Here is a 24,001-nt window from a genome sequence, read left to right on the forward strand (position 1 = left end):
CTCATTCTGTTCAAGAGGGTCTTCTAATAACTGAGCCCTGACTCCAGGTGCAATGAAGGAGGTTGACTGGCACTCCTAGGCCCACAGGGCCTGGTAGAAGCAGTCTGCTTTTTCCCCCGTCTTTAGGATCAGGCCTGCCCTGCATCAGAGTTCACTTAAAAACACTTGTACCCACCCCATCTCCATCAAAGGCAGCCCCCAAATCATGCTCTCCTGTCTTCATAGTCTCTACCAGGTCAGCTGCATAGGTGAGGTTGGGGTCAGGGTGGTGGCCTCCAAAGTCCTCCAGGGGAACACAGTTAACTGCTGAGTTCGCGGGGGCTCCGAGTTCTTCACAGAGGATCTTCTTCACATACGGTCCCACAACTATGCAGAGCATGAAATAAAGAACCAGAAAATAAAAACTTACTACAGGAGGTGAGGACTTACTACATAAGGTGGAGGTGTTCTAGGGCGAATGGCAAAGAGAACATGCAAACTGTATTCAAGGGCTTGTGGGGAGATAAGTCTGGAGTAGAAAGCTCTACAAACAGGAATATTGAGAGCTTAGGTTGGAAAGGGTGAGGCCATTTGTTGAAGGAAAGAGTGGGGGAAGGGAAGGGAGCGAACCATTATGAAGGCCCTGCTACACACCTGTACCAGGTGCTTCTCAACTGTTTTCTCACTCAGTCCTTCAAAAAAGGCCCATGAAGTGGTACAGCATAGTGCTTAAGAACCTGGACTCTGGAATCAGAGTGTCTGGGTTCAAATCTCAGCTCTGCCAATTACTGGCTGTGCCATTTGGGGAAAGCTATGTAATCTCTTTGCTGTGCCTTCGTCTACCCCACCTGCAAAATGAGGATAATAATAGTTGATGTGAGAATTAAATGAGTTAATAGATATGAGGCACTGAGAACAGTACCAGCACACATTTTATAAATTTTGTATTACGATTATTTCCTCCAATTTATAGATAAGAAAACTGAGGTTCTGAGAGGAAGCTATTTGCCCAGACTTACACAGAGAGTAGGAGTGGGAGCTAGGATTCAGAGCCCTAATCCTTCTCCTCTATCAAGCTATCCGGAAAACTGATCAAAAGAATACAGACAAACAAACAAAAAACAGTAACAATGAACAACAGGAAAAACCAGTCACATACTTTACAGTGATACTTAGTGTAACGATCAAGAATGTTCATCTCTAAAATGCTGAGAATGTTTTTTCACCAAGGAAGGTACCGACACCAATATATGCGACAGAGGTCAGAACAGTATAGAATACGTGTCTCCCATTAGGGGCCTCCTGTTAAGGAGGCTACTGACACACCACAGAATGAGGCCGAGGCAGCCAGGGCTGTGAGGGGTATAGCAACTGAGGCTTTCGAGGAACAACTTAAAGGCCTGGAGAAAGAGGTCAGCTTCGTGACTGGCAGCGACTAGCAAATACCCCATCACAGGCTCCGTTCTCAAGCCAGCCCAGGCTTCTGCTCATTCCCCTAACGTGACTTCTATCTTTAAGCTTTCATGCATTTGCTACAGCCAACTGCCTCAGCTGGGAATGACCATCACTTGACTCTCCACCACCCTACGTCTTTCTTTCATAAAAGATGAGTTGGTTGCCACTTTTTCCAGGAAACCTTTCTTGATACCTTTGGTCAAACTATGCCTTCTTCCACACCCCGAGGAGAATACTTGAAATTCTACCTAACCCTCATTTTGCTGGCCTGGCAATGGTTGGTTTCTTACCTACCTCATCTCTCCAAGCATCGCAGAGCTCTTTGAAGAGAGTCTCTACTGAACCCCTGCCTACCCCCAAGCATACACGTAGTAGCTACTCAATACATGTCTGTTGAATGCTTTGAAAAGTCAGAATAGCCTTTGTCTGAATCAAGAAGGAGACCCATTCTATGGGACTCCAGAGGCAAGTTAGGACCCAATGGGAGAAGTTCCAGAGACAGAAGATTTCAGCCCACCAGGAGAAGTTTTCTAACTGTGGTTTTGCAGTGTAACAGAAGGCCCTGACAGCATCATGGAAAGGGTTCAAGCACAGGCAGAAAGTCTTCCACAACCAGGCAGGCAGATGGATTCCAACACCAGGGAAAATCCCTGTGACTCAAAGAGTCTAAAATTGTAAATTATTACAAAACAAATAAACTCAAGTGCTCAGGAATTCCCTACATGCAAGAGAACCTCATGGTTCTGGTTCGGTGACAGCTGCTCTCTCTACTGACCTGGCCACACAACCCACAGAGGAAGAAGAGGGAGAGACATACATCCTGTTGTTCCTGAATTTAATCCTCAGCCTGCTCTGGTCATCTTCTAAGTAAAGGCTTATGTGGGAGCAGGCAAGTGGGGTGTGGGGCTCAGAAGCACGTTTATCGTATCTAGCAAACCACAGGCCAGCTCGGAAATAGATGGGGGCATTTAAGAAGAATGTAAGGCATCTTCTGAGGGGGAGGGAGAGTACACAAAAATAGTTGCCTGTTACTCAAAACCTGATGCTTAATGTGGAAACGCTGACCTTCACACTACCTTACCATTAGGAATTTTTCCTGCATACAATTAGATTTTTATCTGCGTGAATATTACTCTGAAATTTTTGCAACGTAACTGTTTAAAAACCGTCAAACAGAGAGAGTCTTAAGAAAAGGTTTATTAAAGCATCATAATACACAAAGTCGAGAGCTGCTTCATGTCTTTGAGGGAAGGGAACAGAAAACAAATGGCTCCATACCTCCGTGCATGGCGTCTATACGGATCTTTAGTCGGTTTGGACCAGAAAGCAGTTCTTTCAGTGCATTGAAATCAAAGATGCTTCTCAGCATCGTAGCATAAGCTTCCACCGAATCCACAATTTCCACTGTGAGAACAAGCAACATTAAAGATGGAGGAACTAAACACATTTAGAAATATTCTCCTCTGAAATGATCATATTGCTGTAAACGTGCAATTGCTATTTTAAAAGGACATTTACGGAGCAGCTCCAATGTGCCAGGGCCGCGTTACATGATCTCTTATTCAATGCTAACAAATTTCCTGAGAGGTAAATGTTATCAGTTCTATTTTATAGACGAGCAAGTTCAAGTTCTGAAAGATTAAGTGACTTGCCCACACACCTGGGATGGGGCCCAGAGGGGAATTTTGACAGAGTTTTGCCTGATGCTAAACTCTGTTCTGCTGCCACGTTGATTCCCTATCAGTCTCCATGAGAAGTGTATTTTGGTGTCAAAAAATAACAGAAAATGTAACACCTACTTTATTTTACTTTTTCCAGGCCGCTTGCCATCAAGACATATTAGTAAAAAGCAGAGAAAATAATTTTTTTTAATTAATTTATTTTTTTTTGCGGTATGCAGGCCTTTCACTGCTGTGGCCTCTCCCGTTGCGGAGCACAGGCTCCGGACGCGCAGGCTCAGCGGCCATGGCTCACGGGCCCAGCCGCTCCGCGGCATGTGGGATCTTCCCAGACCGGAGCACAAACCTATGTCCCCTGCATCGGCAGGCGGACTCTCAACCACTGTGCCACCAGGGAAGCCCCAGAGAAAATAATTTTTAATGAATCACTTTTCACATGCACTGCTAAAGGAATAAAACAAATGTAAGAACTAAGTATTGTTCTTGTTGAATTTTCACAGGTCTGAACATTTTCAAAACATGAAGTGTTTAAGAAATTCTCTGCTGGTGTTTTCTAAACCCTAAGAATGTCTTCAGAATGTACCAAAGCACCCCTTCCTCTTTGTTGGGATGCAACTGTCAGCTCCTTATGGGTAGGTTCAAACAAAAAAATGCCTCCCATAAACTTGCAGCCCAGAGGAAAGAATACATGTTAGAGCAAAGTTGAAATGCAAGTCACATTGCTAACCCATCTCATCCTCGTTTATTAATATGAATAATTTTATAAACATTTATTCCATCAATTATTGTCAAAACTTGGCATTCAACAACACAATGTTTACCACAGCTGCTACACAGGGAGTTTCAATGTAGCCCCCAAAATGGTCTAAGTTGATTTTACTGAAAAGGAAATCAAAGCCCAGGCTTTGGAATCATTCACACCTGTGTCTGAATCCTGGCTTACCACTCACTGACTATGTGACCTGGAGCCTGTTACTTAAGCTCTCTCAGCCTTTGTTTCCTCATCTGGAAAAAGTGAATACTGACAGTGCTGCCCTCACAGGGCTACTGTAAGAATAAAATGAGATAATGCATGTGAAGAGCTTGGCACATAATAAAAGCTCCATAAAAGATAGCTATGAACATGATCTTACAGGTCTTCTCCTCAAGGCTGTTCGTTTTATAGGTATGGAAACGGAAGCCGAGAGATTTGGAAACAACTCACCCAAGGTCACATGGCTGATCCCCAGCAGGGCCCAAAGAGCCCAGGTCTCTAGACTTCCAGACCTGCTAATTAATGCATGCAAAGCTTGGTGACCACAATCTTTCCAAAGATAAAGACCCATGTTATTAAAACCTTGAAAGGCAAATCCCTCAAGTTGGAACTAGGAGTGGGCAACAGAGGAGAAGAGTAAACATGCCTGTGAAGGGTTTGAACTTGTTTTCCAGGTCAAACTGCTGCTTTCCCAGAACCCCAAGGTCTACATGCAGGTCAGGACAAATTGCATAGTCTTCGATTGTCTTGCTGATTTGGAAAATTTTATCAGTTATTGCTTCCGGGGCAGGACCTGGAAATCAAACAGCAAACAGTGGGTCATTTTGTACAGTTGACATGGAAATACAAAGGGCACAAAGCTCATCAACTCCTCCTTACTAGCACATCTGCCATGCCACCATTCAAGCAGCAAAGTGTCGGAATTTTCTAAAAGGAAATATTATGTTAATGATCATTCATGCACGGCTCCTCATACTCAGGTACAGCAAAATGAGAAGCATCTCATTTTCACCAAAAGGAAACAAAAAGCTCCCTTGCTAAGGATCAGAACGGGAACCCTGACCTCCCAAGGCCTTGGTTATCAGTGTGTCCTACAGAACATAAAATTGGCTATACTCAAAATGACAGCAAACTCACCTCCATTGGAAATATTGAATTTGATTCCAAAATCTCCATTGGGTCCTCCTGGGTTGTGGCTGGCTGTCAGAATGATCCCACCAATGGCTTTGATCTTTCTAATGATGCAGGATACAGCAGGGGTGGAGAGGATTCCATTCTGTCCAATAACCAAGCGACCGATCTAGGAGAAGAAATCCAGAACACACACTTTAATGTTAATAAATCCAGAGCTACTGCACAGAAATGCCAGAACAGCCAGATGGACAAAGAAATATTCTACTGGACAAGAAAAGATGTCCTTTAATGAACATCTAACAGCTTGGGTTAATAGTATTATTATATCGAAGTAGAGTATTTTATTGCTGTTGTTGAGTAATATTATTACTGAAGTAGAATCAGCATTGCTGAACAAAGCCATTCCTTCAGATAGCTTTTTGGGACTTTGTAGTGTATGATCCAGGGACGCTGTAAGACTTTGGCAAGAAAACAAAACACAGCCTTTCCAGACTAGGTTCATAATTTGGATACATTAAAAATTTGTGAGAAAACCCACATTTTTATCCACTATAATCATACTTTCAATCCACATTGGGAAAAAGAATATAAATTTAACTAGTTAAAGGAATTCTAACCCAAACACAAGGCTTCTGTCAACTAAAATATCTGACAAAGTAAAAGGGGCATACTTTACCTGAAGAAATGTTACAAAATGTATCTCATAAATTTATGTTTCCAGTCAAGCTTGGATTTGGGGGTTCCTCGAAGCAGGACACACCTACCCATGTTAGGGTGTACCTGAGCTACCTCCTGGGCCTAAGGCAGGGAATGCTGGGAGTGTTACTGGGTAAACCAGCCAGAACACCTACATGAAAGAGCTACAGGTGGTACTTCTGTTGCGTTCTTAACTCACCTTCCCATATCTCTCACAGAAGGTATCAGCACAGCTCCTTTGCTAAAATGAGAGTAATTTATATCTGTTTCAACACGACGCAAGTTGGAAAAGAAGGAAGAAGTTCTGTCCGTTCCTCTGACTAGAGAAGATGTGACTGCTACATGAAAAGATTTAAAAAACAAGGAGTTTGTGCCCTTCCTCCATTCTCCCCTCTGAAAGAAGGAAGGGATGAGGATGTTTTTAGGTTTTCCAGTTGTTATTTCTTCTTGCCCCACCCAAGATAAACATGGTTGAAGAAATGACTTGATGGTGGAAGATGCATTTCTAATGTTGAAAATGCCAATGAGATACCTGGATTCCCTGGTATCTCTGGGACTGTTTTTCTGGGACTGTTAGCTTTGCCACCTTCCTGCAGGTCACTAACGGCTCGACTGCCTTATAATTAACCCTCTCCACTACCAACCACCTCTCAGGAGGCAGCCACTTCATTGCAGGCACATCCTGGCTCTCATGTGTCTCTCTCTGAACAATTTCTGTTATCCTAATATATTTCTTACGTTCTGCCTCCCTCAGGAAGTGGTAGCTCCCTGACTCAATACAGTGGTAATGGTAACATCTCACCCTTCCAGCAGTTTCTGGGTGTGGTTCTGATGAAAATAAAAGCCTATGGCTGAGCAGTTCCATAATTTCGATGAGAGGAGCTTACAGATGGCAGTTTAATTAGCCAGAGTGGCTGGTGGAGTTATCTGGAAATAGTGTTTTCCCATCAAGCACACTGACTTTTACTTGGATTCTGTATGTTCTTAATGTGGAAGGGGAAGCTGATAAGTGAATATTAAGCTATGCCACCCAAGTCACCCCTTAATTCTACCATTCCTTACGGTGAAATCTGCAGTCAGGAATGGTCCAAGACTGAGAGGACTATACCAGAAGGTAAGAGTAAGAGAGAAAGTCAAGAGAAGCAAGGGAAGTCCATGGTAGGTTCCTTCTCCTGAGCCCAAGAATAGGTACAGCTGGCCAAAATATTCCCTTCCAGAGCAGACTCTTTTCCACGAATTATCCTCAGCAATATTAATCCTCAACCTGATATTGGGGAGACATTACTCTATTATCTTCCTCCCCTTAAGGATGTCTGGAGCATTGTAACAGCTCCTGACTCAACCTCCCCTGCCTCTCTCCCACCTGTACCTCCCTTGCCCTACCCTGGCTGAATCTATCTGACCTACTCAGGCCCACCTAGTTCATCTTTCTAAACCATAGTTCTAACTGTGTCCCTCCCCTACTCAAAAACCTTCCCTGTACCATATGATCCAGAAATTCCACTTCTAGGTATAGACACAAAAAGAAAGCAGGGACTCAAACAGATATTTGTACACCCATCACAGCAGCATTATACACAATAGCCCAAAGTGGAAACAACCCAAATGTCCATTAAAAGATGAACGGATAAACAAAACGTGGTATACACATAAAATGGAATATTATTCAGCCTCAGAAAGGAAGGAAATTCTGATACATGCTACAATATGGATGTACCTTGAAAACATTATACTAAGTAAAATAAGCCAGACACAAAAGGACAAGTATTGTATGGTTCCACTTATATGAAGGACACAGAACAGGCAAATTCACAGAAAGTAAAACCAAAGTTGCCAGGGGCTGCGGGGAGAAGAGAATGGGGACTTCTTGTTTAGTGGGTACAGAGTTTTCGATGAGATGATGAAAAGGTTCTGGAACTAGATAGTGGTGATGGTTGTAGAACATTGTGAATGTAATGAATACCACTGAATTGTACACTTAAAAATGGTTAAAACAGCAAATTTTGTTAGGTATACTCTACCACAAAAAGGAAAATTAAAAAAAAAAACAACCCTTCCCTGGGTCCCAAGTGTCTACCAACTTAGAGATACCCCTTCATCCCGCACTGAGAGTCCTTCACCAAGCAGCCTTTCCTGCCCTTCCTCCTGGCCCTCTACTCCCTTCCGTAAGACTCATGTCCTGCTGCCAAGCTGGATACCTCACTCTCCCCCCAACCCCATATTTGATAGTTAACCATGACAGGGAGCAAACTTTAAAATATTCCTTTTAATTGAAAATAGGGCCTGGTGTTTTATGTTTCACACAAAAACAAACAAAAAACAAGTTCCATTTTCTTTGCTCTGCCAGTCATACACACAGGTTCTATTCTCATTTCCAAAATTATCTCTAGGTTTAAAGCTCGGGGGACTGAATGACATACCCGTACTATAAACGGGGCCCCACCAATGTTTTATTTTGTACATTAAAATTGCCTGTAAATGCAGACAGCTCTGTGCAAATAAAAACAAAGGCAGAGTGTATTCCATTATCTGTAAATGTACCAGATAAAACTGTACTAAAGGGGAGAAATGAAATGGTCTCCGTGTAGCTCACTAGGCTGAGAAGCTCTCCTAGAATCGGCTCATAGGTGGAGTGGGTATTGACAAAGCTGAGGAAGGAACACTGACTTCTACCAAAATCTGTGGCAATAAATTTTCTTTCCTTTAGATTGCCTCCCTAAAGTTCTGCCCACAATCAAAGGGATGTTAAAATAATCAGAATTTAGGATATGTTAGAAAACTATATAGGGTTTGATAGGTTTTATCAGATGAAAGTGCTTTATGGGTCCACTAAACGTTTTACGTAAGTCAGCTGGGTAGTGTGACTGTTTTAAATGCAACACTATTTTTAATGCGGAATGTCCTTGGAAAGACTTGAAAATATTGCTGGGGCTGTCACAGCTCTAACAAATAGGCAGTTACCATATTTAGTCAAGTATTATCACTTAATTGCATTATTTAGCAAACCTTCAGATGGTAAATCTGAGAAAGTCTATAGCGTCTGCCTGAGTTCCTACCACACATTCCTACCACGTCTTCCACATCCTTCAGCTTTGCACAAAAATGAAATGAAGCCAAATATATCACAGCAAAGGGGACAGTGTACCAGATCCACTCAACAATCTAGATATATTCGGAGAAATAATGTGCCATTCGTTCTCCCCCAAAAGATTAAAAGCATCTTAATACCGTTCGTTCCCTTTGCAGCTCTCCTCAAATTGACAGCATGTCACATTTTATCTTAAAAATGTGTATGTGTCATAATTTCGTATTTGAGTACTTTATCAGCAAATTTTACATGAGAGGCATTCTCATTCTGAAACTGGGTATAAAGGAAACCTCACATAAACAATAGGATCTACAAACTCTTCTAAATTTGATAACGTATGCTTTTTTTAAAATTTGGCTTTTGTAATCACACCTTCTTAGTGTGTTGTTAAAACAGACTGAAAATGAATGCCCAACACATTTGGCTACAATGCTAAATTTTTATGTTCTCAGAATCAGAGTTGCTTCCAGAAAGGAAATAAAACAGATTTTTAAAATTTGTAAGTACTGAAGGACTGTGTGCTCCAAATTATTGCTAACTGTAATCTAAAATCTAAAAATATATTTTTGGTCCCACAGAGGAATTTGCAGAGCAAAAACAGCAATGTCCTGATGCCTGCCTTCCTGTAAATCAGTAAGGCTGTGCAAATAGTTAGATTATCAAGATCAATGCTTCCTGGTGCAAGATTCCTTCTGATTTGGTTAATTCAGGCAACACAGTTTTTCACGATGCAGAGCTTTAGCAGAGCCTCCATATATTATAGTCTTACAGGAGTTATTATCTCTACCCTGCTGCACAAATTCACCACACACAGGGCTTCTTTGTGTTCAAGGTCATTATAAGTGGGTTCCCCTGTAACAGGTCCTCTTGGAAAGCTCACACCTAACATTTTCCAATTCCCTCCTAGCATTTCTGCACAACTACTGGGATCCACAAATAACAGCGTGCCCTGGCTTTTGTTTTCCTGTTTGACAAGTGACTGAACTTCAACAAGGAAGCCATTGAAAGAAAACAAAATCTTCTTCTCTCTGCTGCTCATTAGAGCCTCATACACAGGACAGAGTGTCCCTCAAAACTAGTTGAATGTAGATAAGACAGCTAAAGGCTGGGGTACGCTTTGAATGTCTAAAAGCAACAGGTACTTTTTCAAGCAACAGGCACAGAGCACAACATAAGAAATTAAGCTTACATTCCCATATCCCAATGTGACTAATATAATTTCAGGGGTAACATCACAATATACAATCTCTGAAGTCACAATGAAACTTAATTGGATGCTAGTAGCATTGAGGTGTTTACAATATACAAATCTTTGTACTTGTGTATATTTCTGCAAAATTAAGAGGTTATGTGGAGAGCCAGAAGCATAGCAATACTTATCGTATACCAACCCCATTGGCAGCTGCCATCTGCACTATTGTCTCTATTGCTGATTTATTAAAATACCGCCCATCTCCACCAACCACCAGTGAGGATCCCTGGCGATCTTTTAGGTCTATGGAAAAGAATACACTCTGGATGAAATTCTCCAGATAGCATGGCTTTGCCTCGAAATAATAGGTTTTCTTCCGTAATCCACTAGTTCCTGGTTTCTGGTCGTAGTAGGGAGCTGTAGCAAAAGTCAACAGAGGGAGAGGACCTTCTTCCATTTTTCTGTATTTCCCAGAAATCCATTCATCAGGATCACTCATTTTTCACTTCCACCAGTTGGCTCAGCGAGGGTGCCCAGAAAGCAGCCAAGGGTCCCCCAAATAGTCTGTCCAAACTGAAGCTGCAACAGTGTTGGCCGAGTAACTAAAATAGAGGTCTTGCCTGGAAGATCACTCTCAATGACGAAGCAGAGTTAATTCCTGTTGTCGTCACCCCATGTGAAAAAGTTACGGACCAAACCCCCACCCACATCCACAGATCTTCAAAGTTGTTTTGATGAGGACAGTCTGCCCACATAACCAAGCCAAATACCCTTCAATTATTTTTGCCTCGTTTCCCTGTTAGGGTGGAGATGGGTCCAGAGGGTGTTGCATGCAGCAGACTTCAGTTACAAACACCAGGTGGCCTCCAGACTCCACTCTCAGAGCCAGACAAAGACGGAGCAAGTGCAGTCCTAAGAGGCAGGATCATTAACAAGACACCTGGTGTGGCTCCCACCAGGCTCTCTGCTACTGACACCCCTTAAAACTGAGCCTCTCTGGGCAGTCATCACTGAGAAGGCCATCTGCAGCTAAAGTTGTTCCAGGCCATCTCACAAGTTAAAGGTCAATCTTAAAATGGAAGTGAAAGATCTCAGTTACCTCTGGTTTCCTTTCATCACTGTCATTTTGATACTTAAGTATTTGATACTCAAGTGATTTTTTTTTTTACTTCCCACATGCAATCCCAGTTAGAAGGGAAAAAAGCATCTAACAGAACAGATTTATTCACTGGCCACCAGAGATTTAACAAAAAAGTATTCAGTTCTAGAAGAATAGAGATTCACAAATATGCCCTGAATGACCAACAGCTTGGTCGTTCCCTTGAACTTATAGAAAAGTAGGGATGAAGATGCACCAAATCCTTGAAAACATAAGCAGAATAGTGTGTGTGTGGTAGGGGGAGAGGGAAGTAAGTTTTTCTGAATGCATGAGGCTTGATCAAGTTATTATTTGGAAAAATAATATGAACATAAGATTAAAATTTGTATATTCATATTCTCAGTTTTAAGTAGATTTGACTTTTAAGAAAACATTTTTAGTGAAGCAGTTTAAGTCCTTTGCATTTGAAGAACCTAAGATGTCTAAAAACATTCTACCTCATCCCATTTGATCCCTGAGATTTTATTAATAATCTATTTCGGTACATACATGTTGTGTTCTTTATCTGGCTCAGCAAAAGCTGTCAATTATGAAGCTCCATTGTCAAGGTTTTGGTGAACTTGTTAACAAGGCTTAAAAAGTAAATCAAGACTAGTTACGCCACATGTCTGGGGAGTTTGATGTGCACATAAAAGTCAGGTTTTCAAGGGAAAAGTAGTAATCTCTTGAGAAACAAAATCTGAATATTTTTCTAATAATTTGTCAAGCCAGTTCCAAAAGCAGACAGGCCCTGAGAGCAGCAGACTGCCCTCTGTGAGGCAAGAATGTCTCTGTGCTCCAGGGGCTACACATGCTGGACCAGAAGAGCTAATGGGCTCATGAGCAGAAAGCAGGCCACTACCAAAGAAGCCTAGTCTCCTTCAAATGGCAAACAGCGCTGGCCCACCTGAAAAGAGGACCTCGAGACATAACATTATAACAATTCTCAGGACACGTCTATTAAGCTGAAAACCAGTCAGCCAAAAGACAATTGCTTTTTATAGCTTATTTTTCCCTCTTATTTCAAGTTTAAAACCAAAATTCTTATGAAGTAAGCTTCCTTTATGAACAGTAGTTTACCCACCAATGTTTTTCAACTTACTACAAATGCATTTTTTTAATTCATATTTTTTAAGTTCCATGGCCAGTTTTCTCTGGTTTTAGATAGGTTCGCAAATTATGCCAGTCTATGTGTCTTGACATATTTAATAAAAGATCCGCATTCATGAAATATCAACTCAACAGTCTTTTCATTGGGAATAACAGAGCAACCAACCATGTAATTGGTAGTGTCCTTAACAAGGTCTTAAAAGCCCAGCACAGATTCAGGGACACTTCGTTGCAAAGGGGCTCCAATATCCCCACTAAAACTTCTCTGCCCACACATTCCAGCATGTTCTCTGCTGGTGATCGATCGCTTTCTCTCGAAGCTCTTTCTGAAGCCAGAACTAGAAGAGTAAAGTTTTGTTGGGGGCTTTTCCCACACATTCACTTATTTTATTTACAGTTTATGGTCAATGCAAATCAATTCCGTAAAATGAGAAATGATGAAGAATCAAGGCATAACTATGAAAATTCAAAATTGATAGATGTTCAACACAAAAAACCCCACAATCATCAAAATGGGTTTGTTTGCAGCATAAGATCCAACAGGTGTTATTTCAAAGGATGGTAAATGCTTGCTTTTTTTTTTTTTTTTAAAGACAGTGGCCACATCATATACTAGAACACCTCAGCTTAGCAGTGTGTTTTCATATGAACTAAAATTTGTTTCTAAAAATATTTTTTACATTGAAACTGTTGTAAGAGCTACACTTCTCCAGGATTAAGCCTGTTCCTAGGCCTAGTACCAGTTTCTAACCACCTAAAAACTGACTGATACAGAAAGTATTCCAAACGTAAGTATTCTGATTCTTCAAGGTTAAAAAATATATATTCTAAAGTAGTTTAGAAGAATCATTGCAAACAATAATGCTGGTGGTCTTCTACTCCTAACTCTCCAAATAGCTGATATGCCACTTTGGGGTTCATTATTTGATGGCCTCTCACTTCCAAGGTTTTTAAATATAGCTCCCCAGTGGAACATCTTCATATTTAACACATTATTGAACACAAATGGAAATAGACAGCAGTGTTTGAGCATCGGGAAGTCCTACCTGTGAAACCTGGGGAATCAGGTGACTAGGTGAACCCAGCGCCCCCTTCCTGGATGGGAATGTCCGTGTGGGCACATACACTTTTTTACTTCACTGTATGTGAGCCAGCTTTACGGCGAGGCATGGACTGGAAAAGACCCCATCTCTCATGGCCCCTGCACATGCCAATGAATATCCAGCAATTTAAGTGCACCTCAAATCTAAGGCTCCGAAGGAGAGAGTTCTGTACCCCAAAATGAAGAGCAATGTTTTCACCAACTACACGTGTCAGCATGGTGTTTGTCAACATGCAAAACTAAACCAAAACGATATAATCCTTGCCCTAGAAAAGCTTCTGTTCTAAAGATGGGCCTGGGTCATAATTTTATGGACACTATAGAATTCAACCCCACATAAAAATATTACCAGAAGCAGCAATGTTAGATGGACTATGAAGTGTGGTAAAAAAGAAGAAGCATTAAAAACATTAAGCTTCCAAAGACGCTCAGACTAAGTGGGCCAGCTATTAAGAAACTCATTTGTCTGAGCTCTCCAGCAAAGGTTGAACTTCATCTTCGGAAACGTTACTGTCGAGCATAGCGAACCCAATTTGGCCTAATGAATTCGCCTGCCTTGCCATTACTCCTTCACAATGACACAAATTACATTTAAACCATGCAGGGGATTTAAGGATTATTCCCTTCAGACAAGGAACTTTCATACTGGTCTTGGGTCCAATCAATTTCACAATGGCAGAGTTATGAAGCCCTTCGCTCCCAGCCTCGCAAAGACTCCATCTCCCACTCTGATCAGCAATGATGCCTTCCTAGTAGAACACAGCAGAAACTGAAGACTTGCCAATCCTTTATTCATTCTACCTTTCTTTGTTTTTTGCCATTGACAAATATTTACTGGGTTACTAACTGCTGTGCCCCAGGGCCCGTGGGAGGGCTGGACCCAGGGCCTGAAAAGGTTCGCCTCTTCACACCAAGAATTATTCTTTAGAAAATGCCACAGGTGTGGGCACAGTGGATAGAACTGGTAACCCTTTCTCTCAGCACAAGCACTAGAAAGAAAGCTACTAACTGGGCTAAAAGCAGCAGGGCTCATTAGACCCCCAGCCCAAAGCCCTGCGCTTGTGACAGCTGCAGGTGCCTGCCTGAGTGCTTGGGGGGTTTGACCCCAGTGACAGGAAACAAAAGCTGGGAAAAATCATTCATTTCTCCAGCCAACAGTAAGTAGGCATGTAGTGAATGCCAGCCCCAGGAGAGGCACTGCAGGATAATGCAAAAACCACAGGTTCAGGAGCCAGACACAACCAGGGCTCATATCTTTTTTTTTTTTTTTTTGCGGTACGTGGGCCTGTCACTGCTGTGGCCTCTCCCGTGGCGGAGCACAGGCTCCGGACACGCAGGCCCAGCCGCTCCGCGGCATGTGGGATCCTCCCGGACCGGGGCACGAACCCGTGCCCCCTGCATCGGCAGGCGGACTCTCAACCACTGCGCCACCAGGGAAGCCCCAGGGCTCATATCTTGCACTCTAAAATGTATGAGGAGGTATAATCTCGAGCAAGTTAACTTACTTGAGCCTGTAAGATGGGGATAGCTGTCAAGGTTGTTCTGAGAACTGAATCAGGCAACAGGTGTGAAAACACTTAGTACCTGTGTCTGTCATACAGCAGATTATCAGTAAATGTCAGCCCCTCACCCTTCCATCCTTAATGTCCTCATCTCTAAAATGGGATAATGATACCTGCCTCACAAGGTTTGGGGGACGATGACTTCCCCGAATGTCTGTGAAAGCCTTTGTGAACTAGAAAATGATGTAAAGATATGAATTTTTTTCACATTCTGAGGGGTGATAGGGACAGGAAAAAAAGGCGAACGGGCCTTTGTTCTTAAGAAGTTCATTTCGGAGGAGCCATCACAGCCTGGTGGCCTCGGTGCTGTCCCGGAGGTGCATGGACAGAGCCATGGCTCGCAAGAGGTTGTAGTGATGGGGTAAGGCTGAAAAGTAGTTGGGGCAAGATTATAGAGTCTCATGAATCACAATAAAGTTTATTCTGCAGACACCAAAAGCTATGGAAATTTTTAAGCCGGAGGAATACAAACTGCTATTTTTTGGAAAGTTGAATGGCTGCCAGTGGTGCATCAAATAGCTTGGAGGAGAGACTGGAAAAAGATGAATCAAGGCTTGCAAAAAAGGATTGCCTCTGCAGCTGAGGTGGCTCTGAGGATCCTGGTCTCTGTGATCTTGTCAAGAGCTGCTCCTCTTACAAAGGACTTCAACTTTGAGTCTTGGCCAGTTTGGGCCCTTTTAAGTTATTTTCCTCCAATATGAAGACACTACCTGAACAAGCTCTTTCCTCTCACCCCTTCAGTTCACTCTCTCTCTTCTCTGAGAACTGTCCCCTATCCCACCCCACAACAGTGGATACCTAGGGCCAAGTTTCTACTGCAGGACCCTGATGGCAGGCCATGATCACCAACGGCAGACACCTGACCAAAGCTGGATCACTCATATTTTTTCTCCTAGGAATCTAGAATTAGGACTCAAAAGTGTGCCAGTCAGATTCAGTTAGTTCTTGAACTGGGAATACAGGTAAACTCAGGCGCTGTGGGGCAGGGATGTCATGTCATGAGAATATCTATAGAATTGTAACTGGCAGCCAGATGATACATGAGAATATGAGACAATATTATGCAGGATCCAACTCTGGATCACTCAGGCATCCCTAAGAGCTGGGGGCCTGATGTATAGGAAGAACCGGAAAAGAATTCAGAGTAGATCCAGGCAGAATATAGGTTAGATGAATCTTCTCAAGTGGGTAAGGGTTGCAGACTCATGAGACATGAGAGTTGGGGATTGTGGTCTTTGAACACAAGCCACTTGAGACTCCCCTGGTGGCACTGGCATTCTGGACTGGGGTGCTTCCATAGCCAGATTTCCGGTCAGTGTCACCCCCAATCCCATTGGAAAGGTAACTCCTAATTGCTTGGGATAAAAGAATTTTTTTAAAAAAACAGATCTTTATTGGAGTATAATTGTTTCACAATACTGTGTTAGTTTCTGTTGTACACCAAGGTGAATCAGCCATATGCATACATATGTCCCCATATCCCCTGCCTCTTGAGCCTCCCTCCCACACTCCCTATCCCACCCCTCTAGGTCATGGCAAAGCATCAAGCAGATCTCCCTGTGCTATGCTGCTGCTTCCCACTAGCTAACTATTTTACATGGGTAGTGTACGTATGTCGATGCTACTCTCACTTCACCCCAGCCTCCCCCTCCCACCCCGGGTCCTCAAGTCCATTCTCTATGTCTACATCTTTATTCCTGCCCTGCAACTAGGTTCATCGGTACCAATTTTTTTTTTAGATTCCATATATGTGTTAGCATATGGCATTTGTTTTTCTCTTTCTGACTTACTTCACGCTGTATGACAGACTCTAGGTCCATCCACCTCACTACAAATAACTCAATTTTGTTTCTTTTTATGGCTGAGTAATATTCCATTGTATATATGTGCCACATCTTTATCCATTCATCTGTCGATGGACATTTAGGTTGGTTCCATGTCCTGGCTATTGTAAATAGAGCTTCAATGAACGTTGTGGTACATGTCTCTTTTTGAATTATGGTTTTCTCAGGGTATATGCCCAGTAGTGGGATTGCTGGGTCATATGGTAGTTCTATTTTTAGTTTTTTAAGGAACCTCCATACTGTTTTCCATAGTGGTTGTATCTATTTACATTCCCACCAACAGTGCAGGAGGGTTCCCTTTTCACCACACCCTTTCCAGCATTTTTTGTTTCTAGATTTTTTGATAATAGCCATTCTGACTGGCAAGAGGTGATACCTCATTGTAGCTTTGATTTGCATTTCTCTAATAATTAGTGATGGTGAGCATATTTTCATGTGCCTCTTGGCCACCTGTATGTCTTCCTTGGTGAAATGTCTATTTAGGTCTTCTGCCCATTTTTTAATTGGATTGTTTGTTTTTTTGATATTGAGCTCCATGAGCTGTTTGTATATTTTGGAGATTAATCCTTGGTCTGTTGTTTCATTTGCAAATATTTTCTCCCATTCTGACGGTTGTCTTTTTCTCTTGTTTATGGTTTCCTTTGCTGTGCAAAAGCTTTTACGTTTCATTAGGTCCCATTTGTTTATTTTTGTTTTTATTTCCCTTTGTCTAGGAGGTGGGTCAAAAAAGGTACTGCTGTAGTTTATGTCAGAGTGTTTTTCCTATGTTTTCCTCTAAGAGTTTTATAGTGTCTGGTCTTACATTTAGGTTTTTAATCCATTTGGAGCTTATTTTTGTGTATGTTGTTAGGTACCATTCTAATTTCATTCTTTTACATGTAGCTGTCCAGTTTTCCCAGCACCACTTACTGAAGAGGCTGTCCTTTCTCCACTGTATGTTCTTGCCTCCCTTGTCATAAATTAGGTGACCATATGTGTGTGGGTTTATCTCTGGGTATTCTATCCTGTACCATTGATCTATATTTCTGCTTTTGTACCAGTACCATACTGTCTTGATTACTGTAGTTTTGTGATATAATTTAAAGTCGGGGATTGGGCACTTCTTAACATAAAAAGATTTAGAATTAAGTGTAGACATGAAGTAAATCAAACTCGTAGTAGAGAGATAATAAATCATAGTATTAATATTTTTGCAATAAGCTTGGGAGAAAATCTATATTTAAGTATATTAAGAGACTCTGGGATATTGGTTTATCTAATAGATCGGCCCTGTGATTCCAATTTATAAGATATAGGTGAGTAACTTATTTTGACTTATGATTTCAAGTAAGAGAATTTTATAAAAGTTATAAACATTATTGGATCATTCAAGACAACTTTGAATGTACCATACTTGTATGTTTAAATCATCAGATGCAGAGAGTTTACTGCAATATTTCAGGGAATGGATTCTAAGGCCAGACTGACAAGAGTTGGAACCCAGTTCTGCCAGTCACTGGCTGTGTGACCTCAGACAAGTTACTTAGCCTCTTTGGGCTTCCATTGCCCCATCTGTAAAAATGGGGAGAACAACAGTCCCCCTATCTCACTTATTGTTGCAGTCATGACTGAATGAAGTAATATACAGAAAATTCTAAAACCATTGCTGGCATAAGGTACCCTACACAAGTATCTGCTATTATCATTATTAGATTATATGAGAACAATGGGAATATTTTCAAAGTTTTGCTTGTTAGACAAAGGCTGTAAAAAGTAAATAAACATTTGATTTATAAACTTGAAATATTCATAGGAGTTTGAGTATATAGCTAAGATCTCTCTCTCTCTCACACACACACACACACACACACACACACACCCCGTACCAACTTACACTGACAATGGAGTCAGCAGAGAGAGGAAAATGAAGCAGATGTGCTGAGATAAACAGAGAGGAGAGACAGAGGCTAGCTGCCTGGGCTCCTCTTGCCTCAGGCTCTTGTGAGGCCCAAGTGCCCACCCTGCCCTTGGCTTTCAGGAGGCCCTCTGGCCTTATGATACAGTCCTCTTAGAGGCTCAGTGTGTCAGACTGGGTTTCTATTACTTGCCACACCTGCACGCTTCAGTGTGTTGAGCAGGGCTCTGTAGTGCATGGCTCCCATTTGCCAGCTCTGAGGCAGGCTCCACCTGCTGTCCCATCCAGGCAAGAAGAGGAAGAAAAGAAACCTCCTGCCTTCACACTTTGAGCAACCTCAGCCAACAGCAAGGAGACCTTGGGCAAAGTATTTAACCTCTCAGCGCCCCCATTTTCTCATCTTTGAAACGGGGACTGATAATAGCACCTCCTTAGACTTACTGTGGCGATCATTTCATAGTATTGCAATCTAGAATCATTAGCTTGTACACCTGAAACTAACACAATGTTATATGTTGATTATACCTCAATTTTTAAAAAAATGCATCTCTTAAAGAGAGTTAAAAAAAGAAAGATGTAGTACCTATTGCACAGGTTTGTTGTATAAAGGTACAATGAGTTAGTAAGTATAAAGAGCTTAGCACTGGCTGGTTCTAGTGCCCTGTGAGTACTACATAAGAGTTAGCTTTTATGACTACCCTGAACCAATCTGAAAATATGTAGCTGCGTTTAATAGCTATCTATGAGTACATATGTTTTAATAGAGTTAGGAAGTGTCCTTTAAAGAAAAGGAGAAACTACATTAAACTATAAAGGTACAAGGCCAGAAGAATTACAAGGACCAAATGGTTTGTTTAGAGTTGTACAGAATCCCAGGTTCAAAAAATACTCCTGAAGCACATTTTGAAGTTAAAAACAAACAAAACCGCTGCCTAGGATCGTGTACATCCTTTAGCATCTGCCAGTCTGTTGGCCCTCTGCTTACACCCATATGTCCAACAGTTACTATGTAAACTGACTTTTTCCATTCAGATCATCAGGCACCATGCACCACGGGAAGATGACAGACTCAAGTTATCAAACTCCTGATCTAAAAGGAGAGATTAATAAGTCAATAAATCATTTTAAAAGGAGTAAAATCTGGGAGCTTGCAAGGGTGCTCTGAGTGTTCAGAGGAGAGAGAAAATTTTTGGAAGGCATTCCCCACTCCACAAATACCATTCTTAACTTGTGTGGTTAAATCTAAAAACAGTCTCTCCAACTTGAAGATGCTCAAGGCTTAGGAATTACTTTCATACAAAATGCACATGTCAAGAAGACTCCTGTTTAATAAGAAATCACCAATATTCAATCATCCTGACCTAAAAAAACAATGAATATGGTTCATATAAAATTTTTATATGTATTTTTATCTTATTTCCTTTTTGGAGCATCCTTAAAAGTTTTTTTGTTTAAATCCGTGAAGAACATTCATTTGGAGTTAGCAGAATATTTTCCCATATTCTGGCTATTACCAGGAACTATGTATTAAAATCCTTTGGTAAAAAGAGGGCTATCTATATAGAACTGCTTTATTTCAAATCATTCATAGCTGTATGCTTCCCTCTTGTGTTACAAAATGGAAACACAAGCAAGATTTCCTACAGCCTCAGAATGGGTGGGCTACCTGCCTGGAGCAGCATTACACAACTCTCGAGGGTACCATTCACCTGGAATACAATGAGAATCAAGTCCCTTGGAATTCTGTGGCAGACAGTGACTGGCCCTCTGTCAAATAATTAAAATGTGGCAGATTTCTTGACTTTTAAGAAGAAGAGACGTTACATTATTCTGTCTCCTCACTAAGGATTTTTCCAATTGCACGGTCTGGCCAAACTAGTATGTCCAGCTGTAAAGAAACTGAATGAAGGTGGCCACAGAGAGGGAACATCTTTTTCTATGGGGTCTTTGTGAGTCTGAGTTTCTGTAAAATGGGGATAGTAAAACTTCCTTTAAAGGTTCTGACAGCAAATGAGGAAAGGCATGTAAAGTGCTTATCACAATGCCGGCCTGTAGAGTAGCCGCTCAGTAAATGTTATATAAACTACCAAAATAGAGATACTGAGGAGCACTGATCCCATCCTTCTAACACAACCCCTGATCTCTAAAGCACGTGGGCCCAGGCAGGAGAGAATCAATGCTTTGGGTCGGCCTGTGGGATAGATTAAACACTTACGATGGGCCAGGGAAAAGGTGGAGGAAGGGGAATCTACAGTCCCTGCTCTAACCAGAGGAATCTACAGTCCCTGCTCTAACCAGAGGAATCTACAGTCACTGCTCTAACCAGAGGACTTCAGACAGGCCTGGGTCCGAATCCTGCCTTTGCCAGCTTCTGGCTGTGTATGGCCTTTCTGGTCTCATTTTTCTTATTTGTAAAACAGGGACAACGACACTGCTTTAAAGGCTGTTGTACAGTAGGAGATAATTGCAGTAGGTCACGATGTGCTGGGCAGTGTTCCAAGAGCTTTACAAGCATTAACTCACTTAATCTTTACAACAACCCTATGAGATCAATACTATTATTCTCAGCCCCTATCTTAGGAATAAGAACACTGGTTATGTCATCTACCCAAGGTCAAATAGCTGGGAAATTGTGGAGATGGGTTTTGAACCCAGGGAATCTGGCTCCAGAACCCACCCTCTTAACCATCATGCCGTGTTGCCTCTTATTGTATTATGTGGCAAATACACAATATGCAATAGCTTTTAAAACAGCGATCTAAAGAGATGTGGTCATTTTCCCACTCTACACCATTTATGGGAATTCCTGGGATAAACAGTAGCCCAAGTGGGCAGAGGCAGGACACTCTCACTGGGTTTTAAGATTTAAGTGAGAACAAGGCTTCAGGAAAATCAAAAGTTGCCCCACAACATAAAAGATTCGGGAACCCCCTAGACTACAGCTCTAGATAACTCTATTAAAAACGTCTACCTTAAGGAATTCAGCATAGTGGAAATCTAGGTTTGCATCCTTACTCTTGATAATTTTTAGTACCTTGGTGATCTTGGGCAAATCACTTACCCTCTATTTCCTCATCAGTAAAACAGAGGTCTAAATACCAACTTCTTAAGAGTTGTTGACAGGATAAAAGGAGATCATGTAAAGGGCTTATCATGGTACACAGGATTACATGTAGGTTCTCAGGCAGGTTTATTTAATAACAACCCTGCAATATAGGTATCCTCACAACCCCCATTTTACAGATGAGGAAACTGAGGCTTAGGGAATAAATGACTCGCTCAAAGCCTCACAACTAATAAACTGGAAGGCAGGCTTCGACACCAGTTTTAACGCCAAAGCTGGTGCTTAGGCTGTATGGCTCCTTTGGATGATCAAGTGCATTTGAACTTGGAAAAAATTAAGAGGAAACAGATTCCAGGTGACTCTCATCGGGATATTGGGCAAGTGCAAAGTATATGAGTTCTGATGCCTGTACAACCCACTGCACTTGGTAGACAGAGCACAGGTGCTCTGTGTTGAACTGAGCATCCCACCAAAAAAAAAAAGATATGTTAAATTCTGAACCCCAGATACCTGTGAATGTGACCTTATTTGGAAAAAGGGTCTTTGCAGATGCGATCAAATTAAGACGAGGTCATACTGGATTAGAATGGGCCATAAATCCAATCACTGGTGTCTCTATAAGAAGAGGGAGATTCAGAGACAGACACATAGGGAAGAAAGCCAGTGAAGACAGAGACGGAGATTGGAGTTCTCTGCACCAATGACTGCACCTTAGAGTCTTCCAAACCTTTGTATGCCCATTATTTAAATGAATTCTCATAAAACTCTCCAAGAGGGCAGATACTAGAATTGATTCCATTTTACAAGTGTGAAAACTGAGCTTTAGATCAGTTAAGCAGAATACATGATATTGCATAGTAAATGGTACAACTGAGATTTGAAACAAAATCTTCAATTCCAACCCATCACTATGAACTAAAGTTATCTGGTAAGATTCAAGGAGCCACCAAGTGGCCTGTCTTCCATTTGACATTATGTCAGAAGTCTACAGAAGCAGTGTGGATTATGGAGCACTGGAATCTTCTTGTCAATTATTACCATTAGTATAGTTTTAAATAGGACAACAACGGTATTAGGTATATGCATTAAAGCAGCGACTGTGCCCTGCCTCCACCCTCACTTCACTCTCGGCTAAGGTCTCCCTGATTCCTCTTTATCATCCTGCACTTGTCTCAAAAAGCACCTTGTCTGGGCAGAGAAAACATCCTCATTCTTCCCTTCCCCTTCAAGGTGGGGTTGAGTGACTCTGTGATCCTTTGATTCCCTGAACTTCTCCCCTGGAGATTCAGAGGGAATGCAACCCTGCCAACACCTTGATTTCAGACTTCTCATCTCCAGAACGGTAAGAAAATAAATTTCTGTAGTTTTAAGCCACCCAGTTTGGAGTCATTTATCACAGCAGCAACAGGAAACTAATACACTAGTATTCACACCATATTTTTGTAACTACTTATGGATTCTCCTCTACCAGCATGAATCCTGAGAATGAAGATTTTGTCTTATTTATCTTTGTACCTGCAACTATCTCACACAGTGCCTGGCACTCAAAGAGTGCTCAGCAATGCTTGTTGAATGAGAAAATACATGTGGTCCAGGAGGTGCACAGTAATGCCAGCACACATTTTGTGCAGCTTCCCATCTGTAGCATGACATTGGCCTGGGCCAGGTAACCATGCCACAGATCCATCCCAAAATACCCATCTTCAACTACGCACTGCTAGCTCATGACTCCAGTAAGGTGAAGGCCTCAAATCAATGGCCTTGTGACTGACACTTAGAGCAACTGTGAACCTCTGCCTCACAGATCAAATTCAAGGGACAACGTATGGACAGAGAAAGGATAGGACATGTTGGCAGTGGAGGTGACAGACACAGAAGACCTTCCCCTCTGCCCCTCCACTGGCTTCAGAGTTTGGAATAATCATAGTAATCATTAGAATCATCAGAATCTTCTGTTTGCTACATACTTCCAATGTCAGGCACTATAGTGAGCGCTTCACAAATTCTACTTTGTTCTCACATTAATCGTTAAGGCAGATATTTTTACTCTCTTTATACCAAATCTACTTACACGGTGAAAGGCTATGGTGAACTGTGTGATAAGCATGTTTCTAGTGAATTTGACCTCAGAGGGCTTGGCGCCAACTGCATGGCCCAACCCAGAGAGGCAGCTGTCTTTTGTGACAGGAGCCAACCTCACTCCCAATTCCATCTGAGTTTCCTACACTTATTTCCCTTTTGCTTCATTTTTAAATGGATTTCATTTGGCTCCACAGAACGCATTTCTTTCAAAGTCCCCATGGGGCAGCG

General features: G+C 41.8%; 1 protein-coding gene across 2 annotated transcripts in view; it reads right to left on the reverse strand.

Annotated features, from left to right (window-relative positions):
* Positions 1–24,001, reverse strand: part of PGM1 (phosphoglucomutase 1) — a 57,274-nt gene that overhangs the window by 23,086 nt on the left and 10,187 nt on the right. Inside the window, exons 1-5 of one of the 2 annotated variants that reach the window (XM_022581234.2) lie at positions 10,177–10,491; positions 5,005–5,167; positions 4,514–4,660; positions 2,713–2,838; positions 176–366 (exon numbers count right to left, since the gene is read on the reverse strand). In XM_022581234.2, the coding sequence (XP_022436942.2) occupies positions 176–366; positions 2,713–2,838; positions 4,514–4,660; positions 5,005–5,167; positions 10,177–10,476 (927 nt within the window). In that variant the 5' untranslated portion in view covers positions 10,477–10,491. Of the gene's footprint in view, positions 1–175; positions 367–2,712; positions 2,839–4,513; positions 4,661–5,004; positions 5,168–10,176; positions 10,492–24,001 lie in introns of those variants that run through there. The other variant, XM_022581233.3, reaches the window with a different exon arrangement.

Source organism: Delphinapterus leucas, chromosome 1, assembly GCF_059928025.1.
Source record: "Delphinapterus leucas isolate spDelLeu-1000000601 "Yukka" chromosome 1, BTC_Dleu_Yukka2, whole genome shotgun sequence".
Classification (NCBI taxonomy): domain Eukaryota; kingdom Metazoa; phylum Chordata; class Mammalia; order Artiodactyla; family Monodontidae; genus Delphinapterus; species Delphinapterus leucas.